General features: G+C 40.6%; 1 protein-coding gene across 1 annotated transcript in view; it reads right to left on the reverse strand.

Moving 5' to 3' along the window:
• Window positions 1–24905, reverse strand: part of PREP (prolyl endopeptidase) — a 136630-nt gene that overhangs the window by 52321 nt on the left and 59404 nt on the right. Inside the window, exons 8-10 of the mRNA XM_073675775.1 lie at window positions 20290–20481; window positions 6643–6840; window positions 765–868 (exon numbers count right to left, since the gene is read on the reverse strand). Of these exons, the coding sequence (XP_073531876.1) occupies window positions 765–868; window positions 6643–6840; window positions 20290–20481 (494 nt within the window). The remainder of the gene's footprint in view (window positions 1–764; window positions 869–6642; window positions 6841–20289; window positions 20482–24905) is intronic.

The following is a 24905-nucleotide window of genomic DNA, read 5'->3' on the forward strand; positions in this document are numbered from 1 at the left end:
CCAATAAATTACATAGATGAAAGATGCATGATCATTGGGGGCCTGACCACTAGGAACCCCTGCAATAATAAGAACTGGGGAGTCCTTATCTCCCTGTGTGAATCCTGTGGATATAAGTAGTTGCACTTTGATTACTGAGAAAGACCCTCACCTTGTTGGTGGGCTGCAGGGACATTTCTACTAGATAAGTGAATTGCTGGGAACAATTCTGAACCTATATTAGAATTCCAAGTTAAGATACTGTAACTTTTATTGTGGAAATAATGTGCACTGTCACTTTTTTTTAAAACTACAGAAATCTATCTCTCCAGAGTGGCAGGATTGAAGCTTTCTCTATATAAACAAATATATATATTTATATGATCCACTGAGATACTGGAGTGCTTGCAGAACTACTTTCATCTTACTGCAGACTCTTGCTAGCATGGGTTACAAGCCACAGCGGAAGCAATTTTTCTTTGACATTCATTCATTGATCTATTAACTCTCAGTCTACTCCTAAGCTGATAGATGTCGTTATATAACCATCACCACACTGTGTTCCTCAGGAATGACAGGACATGAGAGAGTGGCATATCCAAGTAAAATGAAGTAGCTGTGCAGGATATGCAGTCAGTTGTCTGCCTACTTCGAGACAGATTATGCCCCTCTTACCATGATGCCCATTAATCAGAGAAGGGCTGCAGAACCTTCAAAGATCTGAAAGTTAGAAAGTAGACACAATATTCTATGCAAATATACAAAGTGTTTTCGATTTTAATCACCTGCACTGTCTGGTAGTCCGCTGGATTAAATCCTTTGACAGTCACTTCCCGGAAAACCCTTGGCTCTTGTGTGCCTTTGGTCAGGTCATAGTGATAAATAATACCTAAAACAAGAGTTCCGGAACGTCAACTGAGTACACATAGATCATGAGAGGAACAATGGATCTGAAAGCACTATGGTCAGTAATGAATGACAAAAGCTGTGCACCGCTACAAAACAGCCTAGGGTACATTTATGCAGTGAATAATTTATAAGCACTTACTCAGAAGAAAATGAAGCCCTTTATAAAGACTCCTCAATTATTCCTTATAAAGGTTTCAGGCTGAAGACGGTAATTGAACAATGTAAATATTTGCACGTTGTAAAATTAAAACTAACGTAACCATACAAAATAGAAGGTCCGGCAATCACATTTATCATAAATACAAGGCTTAACTTTTGTAAATGGTCACACAAGAAAGAAACAATGACTGACGTCCCATAAACCTGGTTGTTAAAAGCACAGTAAAGTCAAACAGAATATTCTATTTTCAGAACTGGAAGAAATGCGAATAGGAATACAGTGGCATGTTAAAGTTTGGGCACCCTTGGTCAAAATTACTGTTATTATGAATACTTAAGCAAGTTGAAGATGAAATGATCTCTAAAAGGCCTAAAGTTAAAGACACATTTGTATTTTAGCCCAAAAAATATATATATTGTAATATTTTTCATTTTAATAACTACAAAAAGGGAAATGGGCCGATGCAAAAGTTTGAGCGCCCTTGGAGATTTGTGTGCTCAGATAACTTTGACCAATGGTTCAGACCTTAATTAGCTTGTTAGAGCTTGTTCACTATCATCGATAGGAAAGGCCGGTGATGCAAATTTCCCAGCTTTATAAAAACCCAGCCCCCTCTAACCTTGAACCTAAAAACAGCAGCCATGGGTTCTTCTAAGCAGCTGCCTAGCACTCTGAAAATGATGGAGGCCCACAAAGCAGGAGAAGGCTAAAAGAAGATAGCAAAGTGTTTTCAAGTTGCCCTTTCCTCAGATCAAAATGTAAGTAAGAAATAGCAGTTAACAGGCACAGTGGAGGTCAAGAAAGCTATAGAGGCAAATAAGAACCCTCACTTGACTGCAAAAGACCTTCAGAAAGGTTTAGCAGACTCTGGAGTTGTGGTACAATGTTCTACTGTTCAGAGACACCTGAGCAAATATGGCCTTCATGGAAGAGTCATCAGAAGAAAACCTCTCCTGCATCCTTCCCATAAAATTCAGAGTCAGAAGTACGCCACAAAACATCTAAACAAGCCTGATACATTTTAGAAACAAGTCCTGTGGACAGATGAGGTTAAAATAGAACGCTGTGGCCACAATGATCAAAGGTCTGTGTGGAGAAAAAAGGGCACAGAATTACAGGAAAAGAAGATCTCAACAACAACAGCGTTTTTGTAAAAATAATGGAGTTTTTTTTAGATAAATCCAGGAGTGGAATAAGAAGTAATGTCTTCATATTTCCATTCCCCTTAAATTCACTTCTGGATTTGGTTCAAACAAATTGTACAAAAAACTGCAAGCATGATTTTAGCCTGAAGGAAGTATATTCCCTCTGAACTCTTCTACCATCTACGTCTTTGAAGCAGCATCTAAGATTTTTTTTTACCTAGAGTCAAAATTAATGGATAGAAATAAAATGAAATCTATATGAAGCCGTTATAGTGTACGATGCCAGCTCTAATAAAGAAAATATAGATGAGTGCTGCTATTTTATTCCTTTTTGAGTAACAACAACAAAATTAAAAATCCTATAAAACTGCAATGGACTATAACACTGCACAGCCTACAGTAAGTATTAAAAACTAGTACAGAGCATCTTTACAAAGAACTCTGCTGTGTGATGGAGAAATGTATGAAACTGTTGACAACAGGGCACTACTATTCCACAGTCTGACTAGGTATGTCCAAACTTTTAGATATATTCTGAAAGCCTGAGCTAGTTGCTAACACTGAAGCTTTATTCAGATGCTTCATGAAAGGTAGTATTAAAAGGAATCAGTCAGTAGAATCATCCCTTCTAGGCCATCTATAAGGGCACATAGATCATAGAAAGTTCATTAAAGTAATACCTTGATATCTGCAATCTGATGTCTTATTCCAGAGAAATCAATGTATTTCTTAAATGTAAATGAGAGAATTTGCACACAACCAAAACCAAGCAACAGTCTTAGATAAATCCACCAAATGCCTCCTCAAACAACAACTCTCCACAAACTCCTCAACCATGTAGCAATGAAGCTAACTCTGGTAATGCCCGCTTGCGCTTCTGTCCCTCTCCAGAGCTTCTCACGTAGATCAGGTGTCACGGGTTTACCGTGACAAAGAGGAGACAAAATACCTCGTTGTCTGATTTCTCTTACTCCTGCACTGATTAGAGGCACTTCACCTTCATATTAAATGGTGCAGGTTCCTTCTAGCAGTGCAGGGGTTAATCTGTTTCAGTTGCAAGCTCCAGGAAGCTTGTGCTGATGCTCTCAGCTTTTCAGTGTTGGCCACTCCCCTCTCCTGTTTATACTGGCCTCTGGCAAGCAGGGCAACTAAGGCTCTGTAAGAAGCATTTCAAGCTCCTGAAGTGGCCTAGCCAGTCTCCAGACCTGAACCCAAAGGAAAATCTTTGGAGGGAGCTGAAACTCAATGTTGCCCAGCGACAGCCCCGAAACCTGAAAGATCTGGAGAAGATCAGCATGGAGGAGTGGGCCAAAATCCCTGCTGCAGTGTGTGCAAACTTTGTCAAGAACTACAGGAAACATCTGACATCTGTAATTGCAAACAAAGGTTTCTGTACCAAATATTAAGTTCTGTTTTTCTATTGTATCAAACACTTATGTCATGCAATAAAATGCAAATGAATTATGTAAAAATCATTCAATGTGATTTTCTGAATTTTTTTTTAAGATGTATCTCACAGGTGAAGTGTACCTACAATAAAAATTACAGACCTCTCAATTCTCTGTAGGTAGGAAAACTTCCAAAATCGGCAGTGTATCAAATACTTATTTTCCCCACTGCATCTCACATCGGTAACTCCCCTTTTCATTTAAAATAAGCTCTGGAGGCAGATTCTCATGCAGATGAATGTTCGCCCCATAGTCATAACTGCTCATTATTAACAAAACATGGGTTTCTCTGGAATAAGACATTAGATTACAGATATCAAGGCATCAGTTTATTAAACCTTTATGACCTGCATGCCCATAAAGAAGTAGGGTTGATCCTACTGACAGATTCCCTTTAAACACCGTGCCTTTAATACTCTTGTAGATGTCGGGATAGTGACAGAAGACATGTCACTTTTTAAAAGGGTTGTTCACTACTGGAAAACATCTGCTTAATCAATTCAGGACTCCATAGAGAATAAAAACAGTCTATACTAGCCTTTTCACAATGACGTAATATTGTTGTGTCACATGACCACAGTAGCCAATCAGCAGCCGCTTTGACAAAATATAAATGAGCTGCAGCTGATCAATCACATGACACATCGTCACATCACCGTCAAGAATAGCATTGCTGACTTCACTGTGAGGAGAGAGGCTAGATTTGTTTTCTATTGGACCCGGGATTGATTAAGCAGGGGTTGTCCAATGGTGGAAAACCTCTTTATCTCAACTCTAAATGACATTTGCCTAGGAATACAGTCTCCTTTTGTTTCGCTACTCTGCTACGCCTTTTGCACTGGTGACAAAGGGAAGTCTTCTATTGAATCAGAACAAATGTACCAATCAGCCAGAACCTTAAAACAATCCACCGAATATGGTTTAAGTCCTGTTATGAAAACAAACGCTCTGATTAAAGCATGGACTATACAAATCCCAAGCCCACTGCAAGTAACCTATAGTATCTGGCACCAATATGTTAGCAGAATAGCAGCAGTCCAGTGATTTTTTTTATTCATCCTACAGTTAGTCCCCCAATATACTTACACAATTTAGGTGTTCCTTTCTGTTATAAGGTTTTATGTTATTTAAAGAGGATCACCATCTTAGTCACAGTTTTGCATGGACTGTACCACTGAAGTTCTCAACATGGGAGACAGAAACACCTATCACAGTTGCTGATGATAACTGCAAAGCTCGTGTAACACAATTATAATATAAAAAAATGACTGTTCAGCCTCCAGACTGTATAATTCTATATATGTCAGCTTATTTAGGAAAATATGGAGGGGTGAGGGGATGATAATCACAGAGTTACCACAGCAAACAGTTATTGGCTCTAGCCTATCATTGGATGCTGTTCTGATACATCATGGGATTTATACCCAAGACCCCAGGTTAAGGGCTAACCACTGAGCCACCATACTGCCTGGCTTCATAAAGTATTGTAAGTAAAAGATAGGTCTTCAAAGGACCACCAATCAGCCTTAGGGGGCCTTTCCACCCATGCTGGTTCACAGGATGCGCCACTGTTCTGTCACCACAAGTACTGTTATGTAAGCCATAATAGCTTAGTTCTTATCTAAGGTGTTCAGATCCTTATGCTTGCCATTTTTCCTACTCCTGAGAAATCAACTTCAAGAGGTCAGAGCAATACTCCTTACCCACCCCGCAACTACATATATGATCATGTTGCTCTATGAAAGACAATGTAATTCATGCCTTTACTTATGCAATCTGTTGCTCCCTCACTGAAAAAAAACTAACTGTTTTAATTCACATATAAATGAGCCTTATGGGCTCAGGGAGTGTGAAAGCACTTCCCAGGCCGGCCTCTGCCTTCTCACCTCTATACTCCTGATTCCATTGATCCCTGATTGCTGATCACTTACTATGACATCAAATCAGTGAGCGATCAGCCAAGCAAAGGAAGGTGAGGTTGGGTGGGAACTAAAGCCAAGGAGGCAAAGGCTTTTTATAATAAAACAAATTCTACAGCACTTAATAATTAATAAGAGACATGTACAGACAATATCAGACATCATAAAATAACATATAGTTCAACACATGCCAAGAGGTAAGTGAAGGTTCTGCTCGCACGCTTACAGTCTATGAGGAAATAGAGGTGACACAAAAGTGTAGGTAGATTTGTAGATAGAAGAAACACAAGAAGTTTAGTCTTAGAGGTGCTCTGACATGCCCAAAGCACTTAAGCCTCATTTGCATATGGATTCAAATAGCAATTTTTCAGTGAGGATGCAACAGATTGCATCAGTAAAGGTATGGATGACATTATCATTCAGAGAGCAAGATGATCATATAAACAGTTTGGGTGGTGCTGGAATCATTCTGACAGATTCCCTTTAAGAACTTGCCATCTTTATATCTTACCCTTTGACAGGTGTCACTGTAGCAAGATAAATGTTATTCACTTCACCTGTTGCTGGTATTAATGTTATAGCTGATTGGTGTATACTGAAAGGGGTTTTCCCACAAATAAAAGTTGATTTTAATCAATAGATCTTGGAATAATAATAATTTCCACAATTGGATGTGTTTAAATAAAATGTTCCTGTGCTGAGATAATCTTATAAATGCACCCCTGCTGTGTCCTATGTAATGACTGTGTCTCACCGTACAGGAACATGGTCTGATCATACTATATCTCCTGGGCAGGGGGGGAAGCAAAAGAGTATACAGACAGGACAGCATGGGGTAAAGCATTTCCCTGCATAGATCCAGCAGATCCAAACATCAAATAGATGCACAATGTAAAGGGAACAGTTAAAATCCCCAAAAATATGAGAAAAAAAGGCAGCATTAAATATATTTGTGGCTCTCAGAAAGCCTTGAATGCTTATTTTTTATGGATGCTAGACTTTTCACAAATTTCTAGGATTCCATATAGTAAAGTAGTAAAAGAAGTTTGCACACGACAATAAATAAAAGAACAACTACTCACCAGGTGATAAAAATGAAGTGAACTGGTAGAAGATCTCAGAGTCTTTCTTCTGGCCGCTATACCCAACAACACTGCCAACATCCAGAGGGAACGTTTTAATGTGGCTGCCTGAAGGAAGGTCATGCAGTTGTAACACATTTTTCACATCATGGAGGTAGCACAGTACCAGAAACTTGGAATGAACACAGGATACCCATTCTAAGAAAAGAGAAAATGCATAGCTTTAATGTGTTACCAAATCTATTTTGAAACCGAAAACGTAGCTATCTTGCTGAGATTCTATCAAGAACAAATATGATTATTCTGTGGGTCATGTAAACTTTCAAGTCATGCACATTTTTTATTCTAATCTGACAGGTTAATGGAACTTTCAAAAATATGGTAAAAACAACACTCATCCTCAGAGGAGATCTGGGAATGGAGCCCTAGTGATGCCAGCAAAAAAACAACCACTGACCCTCAAACTTTTTAAAGTACATATGTTTTTCCACACGGATAACCCTATTAAAATGTTTGAGCTTTTCTTTACCTCTTGGGGAATTTTCATTCAGTCACTTAGACCAGTGTCCCCCAACTCCAGTCCTCAAGGCCCAACAACAGGTCATGTTTTCAGGATTTCCTTAGTATTGTACAGTTGATAATTACATCACCTGAGCAATACTAAGGAAATCCTGAAAACATGACCTGTTGGTGGGCCTTGAGGACTGGAGTTGGGGAACCCTGACTTAGATTCTATACATTTGAGCCTGATAAATAATTCTTTGCAATTTTGAGCCTCTACATAACTCAAATGGCTCAATATTGGGGACCTCAATGGAGTAATTTTAAATTCTAGAGAAATGAGATGGAATGCTTTCCCCTAAAACATGTCATATCATATAAGGTAAGTCTGTCTGATCCTCTGAACAGTTATACAAGCAACAACACAATATGTGAACCCAAGTCCATTTGTTGTAATAGCACTAAAGTGTACCCTATCAAAGCCTAAAAAATAATTAAGCATTACGGTTAGCTATGTTGAGAGAGACTTTACGTATAATAGTAATAATCTCTTTACAGAAGTGTCCAAATAGTTCCTATTTTTCACACTCAGTACCAACTGGTGACTGACTCCTATGACCCATAACTTGTGCATAAAGAAATGTAAAAGCTTCCAATGGATTCTTACAAAAATCATTGCTTTAGCTGGAAAACTTCTTTAACCTATTTTCAGGATAGCTGTGAGTTGTATGTGTGGAGTATGTGAACTGAATTGGGGTCAGTTCATACTCAATGTGTAATCCAAGGGCAATTTGAGTTAGTGAAAATAGATTAAAATTCAGCAAGACTTCTTATCATTAAAGGCAGGATTACAATGAAGGATAACTCAGCTATATACATGTGGTAAAGGATCCATCAATCACAATAAGCAATGTCACAGCGAAACCCTTCCTTTTACAATGACCTATGCACAGGCTCATTCAATACAAAAGATAGGGTCAGGGTTTGACCATTCTGGCTTTGCACATGTGTTGTTTCCTGAAACATAGAACGTTAAGAGTCTAAAAACGCCCCAGTGGCCAGTGTGAAATTTGCAAGATTTTTTGATCCTATTTTCCAGGATTTCACACGTAAAGCCCCTATGGAGTTACTGACATGAGGGAAAAATGTAATTTGATCGTAGCCTTGAACAAACCAATTTAGTACAACCCCTTTAAAAAGACAAAATTGCGATTTGGGCAATAGGTAAAGTAGCAACCCAATTTTTACACAATTTGCTGTTTTTTTTTTAACAATCTTTAATGCTTATTCACCTACTGTGTTAAAAAAAATAACTTTTTATTGCAACAGTATTATTACAGTAAATAACACAATAAATCCAATATATATAGTAAATAATCTTTTCATAAGACACCCTAACTTATAAGGGTAAATGCTGGATCCCCACACAGTACAAGGCAAGGCGATGTGATGCAGCAATTCAGATGTGGTTTCATAAAGGGCAATCTCCTTGTCAGGAATAATCAAATCTATTTATCTGTACTGGGATTTATGAAAAGGCAAGAATGAAAAGTTTACAATAGCATCTCAGCAATCAGAATGAATACACCACAAAAGGCCAAATGTGTGAAGCAGCCATTAATAAAAGGTACACATCCTTATCTGCTGTTATGATCCTTTCTCTTTGAGACTTCACTGTGACCTGATTTCTGCAAAGCAAGATTTTTATTGTGATGAATACGGAGTAGATCAGGAGATTGCACAGTGAAAATAGGACCATGCAAAGCCGTCACATCAGAACACGAATACTATTCATCTAAAGAAACCTTTTAAACTAAATACAACTGATCTCATGTAGTTTTACAGTGAAATGTAACTAAAAGTAAAAATAAAAAAGTCGTGTCACAGATTTCTGAAAATCCACAAAACTTCAAGGATTATGGGACTGCTCCTCTACTAGAGCTATCAGGGCATCTTTGTTTAAAGAGGATCTTTCAACAAACTTTTCATGTTGAACTGGGCAAGTGATGTAATTGATAGTGTCATATATATATATATAGACACACATGCATACATACATACTGGTACATCTCACTAACTTAGAATATCATCAAAAAGTTAATTTATTTCAGTTCTTCAATACAAAAAGTGAAACTCATATTATAGAAGAGTCATTACAAACAGAGTGATCTATTTCAAGTGTTTATTTCTGTTAATGTTGATGATTATGGCTTACAGCCAATGAAAACACAAAAGTCATTATCTCAGTAAATTAGAATACTTTATAACAACAGCTTGAAAAATTATTTTAAAATCAGAAATGTTGGCCTACTGAAATGTATGTTCAGTAAATGCACTCAATACTTGGTCGGGCTCGTTTTGCAAAAATTACTGCATCAATGCGGCGTGGCATGTAGGTGATCAGCCTGTGGCACTGCTGAGGTGTTATGGAAGCCCAGGTTGCTTTGATAGCTGCCTTCAGCTCGTCTGCATTGTTGGGTCTGGTGTCTCTCATCTTCCTCTTGACAATACCCCATAGATCTTCTATGGGGTTAAGGTCAGGAAAGTTTGCTGGCCAATCAAGCACAGTGATACTGTTGTTTTTAAACCAGGTAGTGGTACTTTTGGCAGTGTAGACAGGTGCCAAGTCCTGCTGGAGAAGGAAATTTCCATCTCCAAAAAGCTTGTCGGCAGAGGGAGACATGACGTGCTCTAAAATTTCCTGGTAGACGGCTGCGCTGACTTTGGTCTTGATAAAACACAGTGGACCTACACCAGCAGATGACTTGGCTCCCCAAACCATCCCTGATTGTGGAAACTTCACACTAGACCTCAAGCAGCTTGGATTGTGGCCTCTCAACGCTTCCTCCAGACTCTGGGACCTTGTGGAGTGTGTCAATGACTGCCTTCTGGACATCTGTCAAGTCAGCAGTCTTTCCCATGATTGTGGAGCCTACTTTAAATGCTTAGGAAGCCTTTGCAGGTGTTTTTTGTGAAAGAAGCAGTAGTCATGCTTGCACACTACCAGTATTTCTTACACGACTGTGCAATTTTTTATCAGCAAAAATTGCTTAAGAAAAAAAAAACACGAAGAACGATTTACTATTGACAGAGGCTGAAATAACTCATGTTTGGCTTGTTAAAATGTATTAAGGTTTTGTTCACATAGATGCTGCGACAAAAAACGCACTTTGGAAACAACTGACTACACAATCTTAAGAATATAGGCTTTAGCTGTAAAACAGTAAAAAATGGAATGCAAGCTAACAAAAAAAATATCTGCACATGTACAAACAGCTATAAATGCCCACCCTCATTACCCATTTTGGAACTGATATTTTTAATTAACATAATGTTAAAGAGGGTCACAGATCCTATGGTGTATTAATACATTGCTCAAAAAAATAAAGGGAACACTCAAATAACACATCCTAGATCTGAATGAATGAAATATTCTCATTGAATACTTTAGTCTGTACAAAGTTGAATGTGCTGACAACAAAATCACACAAAAATCTTCAATGGAAATCAAATTTATTAACCAATGGAGGCCTGGATTTGGAGTCACCCCCAAAACTAAAGTGGAAAAACACACTACAGGCTGATCCAACTTTGATGTAATGTCCTTAAAACAAGTCAAAATGAGGCTCAGTATTGTGTGTGGCCTCCACGTGCCTGTATGACCTCCCTACAACACCTGGGCATGTTGCGGATGGTCTCCTGTGGGATCTCCTCCCAGACCTGGACTAAAGCATCCGCCAACTCCTGGACAGTCTGTGGTGCAACATGATGTTGGTGGATGGAGCGAGACATGATGTCCCAGATGTGCTCAATCGGATTCAGGTCTGGGGAACGGGTGGGCCAGTCCATAGCTTCAATGCCTTCATCTTGCAGGAACTGGTGACACACTCCAGCCACATGAGGTCTGGCATTGTCCTGTATTAGGAGGAACCCAGGGCCAACCGCATCAGCATATGGTCTCACAAGGGGACAGAGAATCTCATCTCGGTACCTAATGGCAGTCAGGCCCCCCAAAGAAATGCCACCCCACACCATTACTGACCCACTGCCAGAGGACGTCAGGCCCTCATACCACCCTCATGGAGTCGGTTTCTAACCGTTTGTTCAGACACATGCACATTTGTGGCCTGCTGGAGGTCATTTTGCAGGGCTCTGGCAGTGCTTCTCCTATTCCTCCTTGCACAAAGACGGAGGGTAGCGGTCCTGCTGCTGGGTTGTTGCCCTCCTACGGCCCCCTCCACGTCTCCTGGTGTACTGGCCTGTGCCCTGGTAGCGCCTCCAGCCTCTGGACACTATGCTGACAGACACAGCAAACCTTCTTGCCACAGCTCACATTGATGTGCCATTCTGGATGAGCTGTACTACCTGAGCAACTTCTGTGGGTTGTAGAGTCCGTCTCATGCTACCACGAGTGTGAAAGCACAACCAACATTCAATTTAATGACACCACTAGGAGTATTAATCAGAACAGTGCTTAGGATGCCAATGGGTAGTAGGAGAATCGCAGTGCTTTGACAACATCTGCGTGACAGCATGGCAAATCAGGGATATTCATGGGCGGAGCCGATTTTTTTGCGCGAACAAGGCGGAACCCCCAACACAAACGTGAAATGCCGAACAAATACGCTCAACACTAGTAGTGAGCGGTAATTCTAACAGCTCCCTGCTCTAATAATTCCAAGGGAGCAACTGCTGGGAAAATATAACTTCATGTTCTCTATGTAGTTGTGCTTCCAGTAAGTTCATGTACACACAGCTGCGACTTTTCAAGCTACGTAGGTTGTTGTATGTGGCGATTCATACCCATACAAGGAAGCCTGGCTAAAAGAAGTTATCAAAATCTCGCTACAGAGGTGCCTTGGAGTTTGGGCTTGTAACTTCAAGAGATTATATTGCTCCATATAAGTTATTAATCAGATTTCATATATTTTTAATGTACACTAAAGGGCCTTTTCTTACAATTCTTTAGATCAGTTTTCTTTAAAAATTAGTTGCTTGTACACATTAGGGATGCTCCAGGCACAGTATCATACACATAGACATTACACATCAGAAAACTTTACATTACCATGGCTTTTCCTCTGAACTCAATTTCTTAAGAACACTAAATTTAGCCCAAGTCTCTGCTGAATTAATTAACCCCAACTGCTTCTGATTGCTGTGGAAAGGCTGATTCACCATAGTAAGAATACAAATGATTAGTCCCTTGATTAACCTTGAAACAAAGCTGGTAATGAGGTGAAAATTGTTGTACCCTGCAGTAAACAGCAGAAAATTAGAAAAAAAAGTTCATTTTTATATTTCTGCTGGATGTCCATGGAAAGTGTCACACTATCCTCCATGGTAATTAAAATGCCTATTTATAGAGCCAGAGTAGGAAACCAGTTCCAGGTAAGCATACTAAGAGCACATGTTAATATACCATATCTGCATTCATAGACGATTGTAAAAAGATGGTTGATTAGGCTGTAAAACGGGAATAGTCTGCCAGTATACTCTCCAACTACACTCTTCCCTCTAGAGAATGTCTGGTTCTTACAGTTTTGTCTTTAATTCTTAACTAAACATGATTTAGCAAAGGTAACCATGGCACATGTATAAGAAATACACCAGGTGCAGTGAACGTTTCATGTTCCTTTGCAGTTAAAAAGTTACCTGCCACTTGCCAAGCATATGTAATTTATGTGGCATATGTAAATGCCACTGTTCTCCTGAATCTGGCATTTTCTATATTTTTGTCCCTGCGCCTCTCCATTCCTGAGACATGGCTCCATCTTCACTGGATATAAATAAAGGCCCCGATTCATTAAGAATGGTGTTTCAGATGACAGTCTTAATAAAGGGGCATTCAGGAATAAGATGCATATAATTCATTAAAGGGGTGGTCCTAAAATGTCCTTTCTAAATATCTATCTTTATATCCTAGTCACTTTTGTAATTAGCTTTATTGTACAATGCCCTACACTTCTCCCTATTTCGCTAGTCCCTAAATATGCTTTTTTACTTCACTTCCTGCTACCTTTAGTTTGAGGAGTCTCAAGCAGAAGATCACAGTAGGATGGGGATGCACTCACTTCTCTGAAGCGTCTATCACCCTTCCTGGAACAGGACGTCATTAGGGGGCAGCAATACAGTTACTTACTACAGTTTCTTGCATTGCCGCCCTCTGCAGATGTCCTGGTTCCATGGTATAGAAGCTGTGGGAGATGCGAGTGCAGCGCCGGCAATATGTTTCTGTTGTGGTATTGGGATCATGGGTTTTCTCTGCGCTGCTGAAATTACGATAAAGGATCCACGAGGACAACCGGTAAAGTGTAAATGTACATGTGGTTGTCCTGAAAAAGGAGTCTGATGACTTTGAAACGCGTTGACAATAACCACTTATTTATTTGTGGACTCGTGAATCTTTAACCAGAATTTCAGCAGTGCAGAGAAAACCACTATCCCAATACCACAACAAGTTCTGAATCCTCGTGGATACCGCAGCAGCTGATATAAGTAGAATATAGTGGTTGTGTCACACACAACCCCACCAGGTTAGCACCTCCTGTATTTCTACAATTTCAATTAACGTGGATAAGACCCTATTAGTGCTTCACGTTTCTGCTCAGCAATCTGCTTCTATCTCCACCATCACTGCTTCTAACTGTAAAACCATCGACGCCCCACAGCTTTTAGCACGGTCCTAAATCAATCATCAGTGGGCGGCGCTCGTGTCTCTCACTGCTTCTATCACTGCCCCCTGATGATAAAAGCATAGTGCCAACCTCTCCCGCAGCCTGTATCACCATGGACCACAAACATTTCCAGAGGACGGCGATCCAAGAAACTGTAGTAGGTAACTGCAGCGCCGCACCCCGGAATGACGCCTTCTTCCAGGAGGGTAGATATATGCTGCAGGGAAGTGACTTCAGCCCTGGCCTCCTGTGATGTCCTGTTTTAGACTAGTCTCCAATGAAAAGTCATAGGAAGTGAAGTAAAAGAAACACATTTAGGGATTACCTAGATTGGGAGAAGAGGTGCACACCACTTAATTAAGTGTATCTCATGAGAGGCATGAACCTCACCAGAAATGCTACTACAGTGGCGTACAGGAGTAACATTTCTGGCGTACGGAATGCAGCCACTTTAAATGAATTTGTCGGACAGGCCTTGCTACATTTTGTCTTGGCTCCACTACAGCTCCGTCCAATTTGGTAGAACAACCAGAAACTGGAGTGTAAACACTAAAAGTCGCATCATTTTTTAAAACTCTGTGTTGCGCAAAAATGCTGTGACATTAGAAGTTGTTTTACGCCAGAATTCCGGTATAAGCAAAATGATAAATAAACGCCATAGTCTTTTTAAACTAACTAGCTGTGGCCCTCTCGAAGACTCCCTTGGAGCAGAAATGACTAGATTTACATAGAGGGAAGAGGGGCCCATATCTTGGGAATGAAGAGGAGTAGGAACAAAAGCAATACTGTACACAGAAAATTAGCACAATTTACAACAGGTAAAAAAAAAATATTTATGAAAAGTGACAAGTCCACTTTTAAAAGCAGTCTGGAATACTGTCCAAAAGAAATTAAAATGAAGATAAAAACCCAATATAATTTTTTTTCTTATCAATGTAATTGTTTATTTTAGAACCCCACAAGACAGAAGTTTGTGCTGCTGTGAAAGTTTGAATAATCTGACTGGCTGGTAGTGCCCCACTGCTTCACATATAACTAAACAGCATTTCTCTTGGGACTCAACTTTTTTGGTTTTATAAACACATTTTTTATTCAATCTCAAGAATATTTTTAGAGAACTCCATTTGAACAAATTGCACATTCCGGCGTGTTGAGTAGGTACAGTTTAATAGTTTTCAAACTTTCTAAAAAGGATAAAAATATATAGAAAGAAATTAAAAAGAGAATAAGGTAAACTAAGAAAAATAAGATTCCACTAGCATATGTAGGTATAATCATACAGTTAATACTGGTCTTATTTATAGCTAAAAATATATTTAAAAAGGCGGAGTAAAACTTTTCAATTGATCAGCTTTTCCCATTTAAAAACAGATGAAATGTATCTGCCTTGAACTAAGGCAATGGTTCTCGAACAACAGTTAAAAAAAAACAGGTCAACAGTCTTAGGCTGCGTTCACACATTGCGTATTTCCCTGCGTTTTTTTACCTGCGTTTTTTTAAGCAGGTAAAAAAAGCACCTCCATTCACACACTGCGTAAAAAAGAGCAGCAAAAAACGCAGTGTGAAAATGAAGGGTGACATGTGTAATGTCACACTTCATTTCAGTGTGACATGTGTACTGTCTGTGTCTAGTGTCCTGTGTGTCTATGTGTCATGTGTGTGTCCCTAGCAGTGTATGTACAGACTATGGATACTCACCTACCCGATGGATGGGAGACGCGTCTGCTCCGTCCAGCGCTTGCAGCATCTGCCATGAAGCGATCAGCAGACTGTCAGCTGACCGGCTTGTAATCAGCTGACCGGAAGCCGGTTACAAGCCGGTTAGCTAACAGCTGATCGGCTCACCGGCAGATGCTGGAAGCGCGGGATTGGAGCAGACCGGACCGGACGCCTCTCCCCTGACATCGGGTAGGTGAGTATCCATCCTGCGCCTCTGTAAAAAGCGATGGAATTACGCAGTGTGTGAACACCGCTGCGTAATTCCATCGCTTATAATGGGCACAATAGAGAGAAAGCGCAGGACGCAGCTGCGTAAAGAATTGACATGCCAATTCTTTACGCAGCTGCGCTTTCCCGCTGCGTAAAATTACACAGTGTCTGAACGGCAAAGTGAATTTCCCATTCACTTTGCTGGCAGACACAAGGCACATTGCGTATTTTCAAAAAGCGCGCGCGAAAATACGCAATGTGTGAACGCAGCCTTAGGCTATGTGCGCACGTTCAGTCTTTGATTGCAGAAATTTCTGCAAGGTTTCTGCATCTCTTGGCAGCAAAAACACTGTGGCAAAAATGCGTGTTTTGCAGTGATTTTGCTGAGTTTTTGGTGCATTTTTTAATGCGTTTTTGAACAGCAATGAATGCTTTTTGGTGCTAAATAAAGATATTTGAAAAAAAAAAAAAGTGAGACATCACTTTAACCCTTCTATCACCGTCGGACCTGGGGTGAGCATATTAATTTAAATGATTAAATAATATGTCTGTTTTATTTCATATAAAGTGTTTTATTCTAAGTGTGTGTGTTTATTTAACTCTTTACTGACAGGTTTAGTAATGAGGGTGTATGGCTGACACCTCGTCATTACTAAAGCTAGGGTTAGGTGTCAGCGACACCTAATCCCATTACTCTTAATGTCGCACTTGTTTCATCAGTACATGCAGATCCATCACATGAAATTACATTTCAATTGGTTAAAATTTGCAGCGGAGACTAGCGTCTTCGCTACAGAAATTGACATGCTGTGGATGAGCTTGTGTATGTGCCCACGATCAGGAAATGCTGCGGGTTTGACGCTGCATATTTATGCAGTGTGAAACCCGCAGCGGCCACATGTTACAGCATAGTGGATGGTATTTTTAGAAATCCCATGTCCACTATGCGTGCATCTGAGGCTGCTGATCACCCGCGGACACGGACATGTGGCGCGTCTTTAAGGTCCGCAGCATGTCAATTTCTCTTGCGGAGTCGCTAGTCTTTGCAACAGAAATTTGACCACTAGAATAAATGTATTGACTGCGGTAAGACCGCATGGTTCAGTGAACACGTGGATTTACCTGCATTCAATAGAATGCAGCAAAAATATTCCGCGTTCAATTGTGGGTACATAGCCTAAAATTAAAAGAATGGCATGGGCTTCCACGTCATTTTCATAACCAGCAGAGGGAATCCAACCACTGGGGGCTGATATTATTAGCCGGGGAAGGGGTCATTAGCCAAAAGTGTTCCCTGGCTATTAATAACAGCCCACAGCTGTTTGCTTAGACTTTACTGGCTAGATTACAGGAAAAAATCCAGAAAAAAATTGACGTAGGGTCCTCCAATAAAATCTAACCAGCAAAGGCTAGGAGGACAGCTGTGGGCTGACATTAATAGACAGAGAAGGGGGCATGGATCCTGACCCCCTCCAAGGCTAATAATAGCTCTCAGCAGCCCCAGAAATAGCGAATCCATAAGATGTGCCACGTCTGGCGGTTAGCTTCCGCTCTTCCCACTTTCCCTGGTGAGGTGGCAAGTGGGGTAATAGGGTTGGGGTTCATGTCAGCCTTGTATGGCAGCTGACATGAAGCTCAGGTTAGTAATGGAGTGTGTCTATAAGACGCCACCATTACTAACCCCGTCGTAAAGGTTTGGAAATAAAGACATGGCAAGAATAAAGTCTTATTTCAAATAAAATTCCACATGGTTTTAATAATTTATTTAAAAATAAAAAACACCGTTATACTCACCTAACGTCCATTCCGCTGAAGTCATTGCGACCTGTAAAAAAACAAAAATAAAAAAACAACCACATACCTCACCTGTCCTATGTGATGACATAATCCAGAGTCTCTCACAAAGATCTGGGTCACTTCTAGAGCAGTCACATCAGCCATAGGCTGAGGGGAGGAGTAGTCTCCCGTGGTCAATTTTTTGTGCGTTTTTGACAAATATTTTCACACCTGCGTTTTTGCTGCGGATTTGACTGATTCAATTGAAGTCAATGGGTGAAAAATGCTGCAAAAACGCACAAAGAATTGACATGCTGCAGACTTAAATGCAATGCAAATCCTGACAGGAAAATTCCTGATCATGTGCACAGCACTTCAGGATTGTCAATGCATTAGGTGGCACAAGGATTCCGTAGCATTTTTGGTCCATTTCCGCATGGAAAAAATGAAACGAAAACGCACCAAAAACACACAGTGTGCACACAGCCTTACATATGCTTCATGCTTTTTTTTTTTCAAAGCAAAAATGTGCCCGAAACTGAAATGATTGTCAAAGCATGTTTATAAAGCAAATAATGAGAAAAGAGAAGATAAACCAAATATAATGAAATTAGAATAAAAACAATCCCACACATGAATTTTCCCTTATGCTACGTAAAAGATTCCAGATTGACTTATCGATTTCTGGCCAGGTTTGCTGTCTGTAGTTTTATTAGTTTTATTGCGAAGCCTAAAAGGTTGAACACAGCTTATCATATGCATTTGTATTCCGATAGCAATTACACCGATTCAACTTTGCTAATTGGAACATCTTGTGTAGCTTTTGACGTGTAATGGAAATTTTGTTCTGCATGCAAATTCATTTTCTATTATATATTCGAAGATTAGTGCGGTCTATAACACATGTAGAGTACATACTAGGTATGCTATATAGGTGGCCAGTTATTTCTGTATTTCCTAAAAACCATTCACTTTTTTGGTTTATTCTCGACTCTTTTAAGATTGGACAGTAAAAGGTGGCTATTAGAGCAAAAGTGGGCCAAAATATTTTGGCAGAAATGGAAAAGCGGTCTGGTGAGAGCGCTAGGGCACAGAATCCACAGGGGCAAGGGCAGTAAAAAAGAAACCTTTTATTGCAAAGTACTGTGCCGCAGCCTTGTATTGCGCAAGCGACGATGAGTCACTGAGACTTCTGCTCCTCTGGCAGTACGCAGCCAACCGGGGCCGGAAGGAAACAAAGCGCGCTCCATGGGAGCGGCGCTTTGCGCATGTGCTGGAGGGATGGCAAAGCAAGGCACATCACAGGGCCCTGTGACGTGCAGGGGAGGAGGGGAATATGGTAATTTAGCACAGAGGCGGCGATTTAAGGGAATAGTAAATAGATAGGAGGAGTTTGCTTTTCCTCTGGAAAACAGACTTTATAAAAGCAGATTTCTCTGCAATCAGACCTCTGCTATGGGCCATACAGGTAAGCATAGATTTACTTTTCTATACCCTGTATGGCCATAGTAGAGGTTTGATATCGCCCAGGGGGATGACAGATTCCCTTTAATGAATGGGGCTGCTGGAGTAAGAGATGGGCGCCACTTTAAGCACCACTCCAGCGTTTTTGTTTTATTTTATTGCAGCACTGGAGTGGTGCAACTAGTCTAAGTTCCCTGGCCCTAGTCTTATACTCACCAGCTGCCATCTTCTTGTGTTATTGGCACCGCTCTGGTCGGTCTCCAGCAGTTTGTGATCTGCCAGATTGCTACAGTATTTGCGAAGTCCCAACTTAATGTAAGTCTAGGAGAGCCAGAATGTGGCCAGAATGAGGAACTCATAGACCTGCGTTGAGAACTTGTGACTGTTACCTCTGACTTTTGGGCAGTCAGAAGCTGCGGTCACTAGATGGTAGCGCGGAACCGGAGAGGCGACGGGAAATGCTGAAGACAGCGGGTAGTAAGTATAAGACTAAGGTCAGGAAACTTAAGTTAGTAGCACCACTCCAGTGCTGGAATAGAAATTAAAAAATACTGGAGTGATGCCTTAATGAATTAGGCGCATCTTACAAGTGCCATGCGCCTCCAGCAGAAATGTATGCCAGTTAGGGATTTGTATACATTTCTGGTGTAAGTTACGCCACTAAAGTGGCATAACAAGTCATGAATTTGTCAGGTAGGCAGAGCCACGCCTCATCCATGCTTTGTCCAAATTAGTGTAACTGGCAATGACTGTCATGAAAAAGAAAAAAAATAATATTCTGCGTACCTTCTGAGTTGCGCAACAATTTTACGGTTTATTAAGGCGTTTTATGTCAGTATTCTGGCATAAACACCTTAATAAATCAGTCCCTTAGTTTGTCTCTGTGCTTTACTATTCACTGAACATCAATAGCCAAAGCTAATCATGACAAGCCATCGAAAAAACGCCACCTTCTAAGATTCGTCCTGTCATATGGCTAAAGTCTGAGCATCCAATTTGGAAAGTCTTATTATCAGGAGAGTACATAAGTTTTAATACTTAATAATAAGAAAATAACAATCCTTATTTATGTAGTGCAAACATAACCCACGGTGCTTTACAGTTCCCATTAATCATGATATATCGTTAAATAGCCAATAGCTCATTTGATCTATAATTTTATTCATGTAAAATATTCAGTATGCAGTTAATTAACGACATTGGAACTCCAATCAATAATGATTGCTTCCTCGGTTCACATGTTTGTGTGGCCAAAATCCGATTGTGGTTACAGTATAAGGTAGATTTAGCATACACTTACCTAGTACGTCCTTTTCATGCTGTGGCACAAGTTCTCTCCAGTTGGATTCACCAGGATCACTGAAGTCTATATTGATCAGCTTGTAGTTCGGGGCATTGCGGTTAGTTTTAAATGTGAAGACAGTTCCTTCATTTGTTACGTATTCATATTCGGCATCAAAATTATCTATTAGTTTTACCCACGGAAGAATTCCTGTAAGAAAACAATAATACTAGTTATTCAGGATGTTCAGGAGAGATGAAGAAAGGAAGTGAATTGCATTAGGTGTGCCATTCTTATCTACCGCCACTTGAAGACTTGTCTATGCTGCAAGCAGAAGTGCAAGCAGAAGTGAGCCATGACCAAGGCAAGGATGCCCAGAATGTAAACTACAGCCCTTTATACACAGAGGAATTATCAGTGTCTAAAAAGGCAACCTCTAGAAATGAAAATGCCTTGCAGCGGCTCTTCTTGGTGTTCCTTATGTTCCAGGTAAATTCAAGCGAATGTATGCTTCGAGATGCCATAAGAGAGTGTATAATGAGTCTCTATACACTGACATTGTTCTTTCACATCAAAGTTGCTCTTATATGCCAGTAAGTAAGCTGAATAACAAGCACAGAAAGTTTTTTGGAACAGTAAGGACCTGAACTTTTGACAACTGTGTAGGGAAAAAAAAAATTAAAAATGAAATAAAAAATATAAACCAAAAATACAGTAGCAAGCCTTTACTTATTTGCAATATTAATAAAACTGAAATATACAAACATTCTATAAATAGAAGATCTAAACCAGGGATGTCAAACTCAAACACACAGAGGGCCAAAGTTAAAAACTTGAACAAAGGTGCGGGCCAACCAATATACAGAATAATAGGCTCCACAAATTCCTCCAGTGTAATGGGCCCCACAAAGTCCTCCATACAGAATAATGGGTCTCACATAGTCCTCCATACAGAATAATGGGCCTCACATAGTTCTCCATACAGTATAATGGGCCTCACATAGTCCTCCATACAGAATAATGGGCCTCACATAGTCCTCCATACAGAATAATGGGCCCCACATAGCCCTCCATACAGAATAATGGGCCCCACAAAGTCCTCCATACAGAATAATGGGCCTCACATAGCCCTCCATACAGAATAATGGGCCCCACATAGTCCTCCGTACAGAATAATGGGCCCCACATAGCCCTCCATACAGAATAATGGGCCCCACATAGTCCTCCATACAGAATAATGGGCCCCACATAGTCCTCCATACAGAATAATGGGCCCCACATAGTCCTCCATACAGAATAATGGGCCCCACATAGTCCTCCATACAGAATAATGGGCCCCACATAGTCCTCCGTACAGAATAATGGGCCCCACATAGGGGTGGCGGTTCTGGTGTGCAGGCCAAATAAAACCACCCTGCAGGGCAGATTTGGCCCACAGGCCAGAGTTTGACATGTATGATCTAAACCATTCATTCACCTTCTAATTTGATACACAAGGCCATGAAACTGTAATAGAAAGTGAATGTATGTAAATGAACATTGATCTTGCCAACTTGATACCAGACTAGTATAAAATATATAAAATAAATAAAAATAAAATGCAACACAGCATGTTAGTTACAAGGAAATTTGTCAGCAAGGAATGGAAACATGATCTATTAATACACTGCAGGTTTACCATGAAATTACCATTTCAATCAATTCAAATACCGGAAGATGGAAATTATGTTCAAATTGGGAAATCTCTGGACAGAGATCAAAAGTTTATTTTTTCTGCCAATTAAGTGGTCATGGTTGGTATTTTAGAGCCAATTAAAAGACTACAAAATTTGCCTTTGTAAGAAAGTAAATATTCAATGAAAGTTCTGTAAACTGCAATGTTTAATTTTGAAAACAGAACAAGAAAATAATAGTTACTTACCTGTGGGCATTGTATATTAGTTTATATACATTGTGCTGATAACGGCAATAACAGAAGGGGGGACGACAATTTAAAAGCGTCCCCTATGTTAATACTGCCCCACTTAAAGAGAAAAAAAAAACACAACCCTGAATGCAGAGGAGAGATGTGTGCAGCTGGGCAATGCAAGTCATGAAACAGACTTGTTGCCCATCACTGGTCTAAATAAATAAGGAAAAAAAATTGAATAGTAAGAAAAATATAAAAATAAACAAAAAAGTCCAAATAGCATTCCAATTTTGTCCAGCCATTTTAGTGAAAATGCAGAGCGAGTTGTCAATCAAAGTGCCAGGGTGGGCCTAAAAGCCACTGTGTACTGAGCAATGACTGAAGCCACTCCGGCAAGTCTCTATGACTGAAAGCCAGCAGCTCCCAAGGGAAATAACGTTTTTTCCTTTCGGTAGCTACTATTTTGGCTGGATAACACTGGAGCACTATTAAAATATGCAGGTAAACCCTATATCTGCACGCTAATAGCATTTGGGGACTTGACAGGCTCTCCTTAACAGGAGGAGTACTGGTCCTTTTTTTTTGACTGTCTAGACTCCATTCAGAAAAAAAGTCAGTAATTTTCAGACTAATGCCTGTAAAATAAATCTGGTGGGCTCACTATGTCACCCCATTGCATCCACCTTCCCCATTGGGTATCATGGGATATCCTAAAAATGGCCAAACAATCATGATACAGCACTGTGGAAGAGCTAAGGTACATGCTGGATGCTACTTGCTTACAGTTCATTTTGTCTAAGATGTAAATTTCTTATTGTAGAGTTCCAAATGAAAAGGTCATTAAAATCAGAGCGCAAAATGTAAAATTTTCAAGCATAGTCTATATCAGGGGTCCCCAACCTCTCGTACCTTAAGGCCACGTTCAGTATTTGGCCAGCATTTCACATCAGTATTTCTAAGCTGTGAAGAATATGAAGGGATTTAATGTCATGCCAATCAACTGTATCATATCCAGTCCGAGATTACAATCCTCCTTCAAAATGTGAACCTGAAACAAGACACTTGGCTCAGCAAGTGGTCCAGTCTCATCAGCTTCAAAAGGAAAAAAAACTCCCACCCCCCACTTAGCTTGTACCTCTGATGACCTCTGCCGCACACTGTGTAACTGCTTCATTCACATTCCCCAGTCAGATGGGAATTTCATAAGGAGATTATTGAGCTATCATACGTCCTATCTGTATACCGGTTACATTTACGAGACCTTGGGAATGGGCCAAACACCTGCCAGGGTCTCGATCCGTTGTAGCACCCCAGGGTGGGGAGATATGTAGAACGGCTTGTAGAAGCCAGGTAGCAAAGCAGTGTTTGGTCTCCAAGCGTAACGGGGGCCACGCCAGATCTGATCGCACCAAAACCACCACCCTAAGACCTTCCGTTGAGAAGTTATGATCCATCATAGGTTTTGGAGCTTCAGCTACCAAGAGCCCTGGGGAGTATGAAAAAGAGTGACCGACCAAGGGGTTAAATGCTCATGTGAGGCCGTGTGGCGCTTTCTCTTCTTTTCTTGCTATTCACTTCTGAGTAGGCAGGGGGGGGGAAGGTCACAACATGTATCGGGTTGGAAGGAACTGGAAACAGCTGGCACCCCATAATCCCCATGTGGTCTAGCTCCAAGGCCGTACATCAAGCCAGAAAGGACATGTTTCATCTGCACTACCACCTGAATTTGCATATCTGACCATTGTATATGTATAACCATTGTGTATATAGTGTTTCGTCTAGTGTGTCCTTAAGGCAAGGCGATGAAATATATAATTTAACCTTGGATTCTTCAAGTATCTAATACACAAATCCACACGTCTGTGTTCTCGCCTTAACTTCACATGGTACCGGGGCTGATTTACTGCCCGATATATCCCGTTAACGGACCGGGCTTATATCTAACGAGGAACTGGTGGCAGTCCTACCGGGCTGGCAGGACTCTGTTTCACTGGTGCTAGTGAAAGGGGCCTCTCAGCCTGTCAGGGTTGTGAACGAGTGTTGTGCCAAGCCAGCGTGGGCCACCCTCTCACTCCCTGTGCCCTTGTGGATAGGGAGTGTTTGTGTAAAACTGTGCCACGCTGACCTTACGTATTCCCAAGGGGTTGGTGAAAGTGGGGAGACCGTACCGCATGATACCTCCGATGTAATAGCAACATCAGGCGGGGCTGAGAGGTGCAGTTTATCACATAAGCCAAAACCAGGAGTGGAACAATCAGAGGAAAAATCTAATAGAAACATGTGCACAACTTCTGTATTTTTCACCCACTCCTGGTTTTGGCTTACAAATACTGATAGTGTGAATGAGGCCTAAGAATCACATTCAGCTCTGAATGATAATCACAAGCCACAGTATCTGCGAAGAAAGCGTAGCTGCCCCTTGTGTGCCTTTTTGAAAGTTAGAATACCCCCTCTCACACCCAGAGTAGCTCCTTGTAAAGTAATAACACTTCAAAAGTCTTATAAAGTAATAATGGCCTAGGCCTCCCTTACAATGTTGATGTGACTAGCTGGCATGCACTTGCTAGTCTGACTCTGCCCCCTTCCTGTGAAAAGCAGCTCACTGTCAATAGACAATCAATAAAGGAAGAGCCTGGTGGGGGCGGGGAAGGTTTCTCAGCTCTGCTTCATGCTAAACCTAAGAACTCTGATTGTATGACAACTGCTGCACTCAGTAAACTAAGTG

Source organism: Phyllobates terribilis, unplaced genomic scaffold, assembly GCF_046119375.1.
Source record: "Phyllobates terribilis strain yellow unplaced genomic scaffold, ASM4611937v1 Scaffold_3__8_contigs__length_932513732, whole genome shotgun sequence".
Classification (NCBI taxonomy): domain Eukaryota; kingdom Metazoa; phylum Chordata; class Amphibia; order Anura; family Dendrobatidae; genus Phyllobates; species Phyllobates terribilis.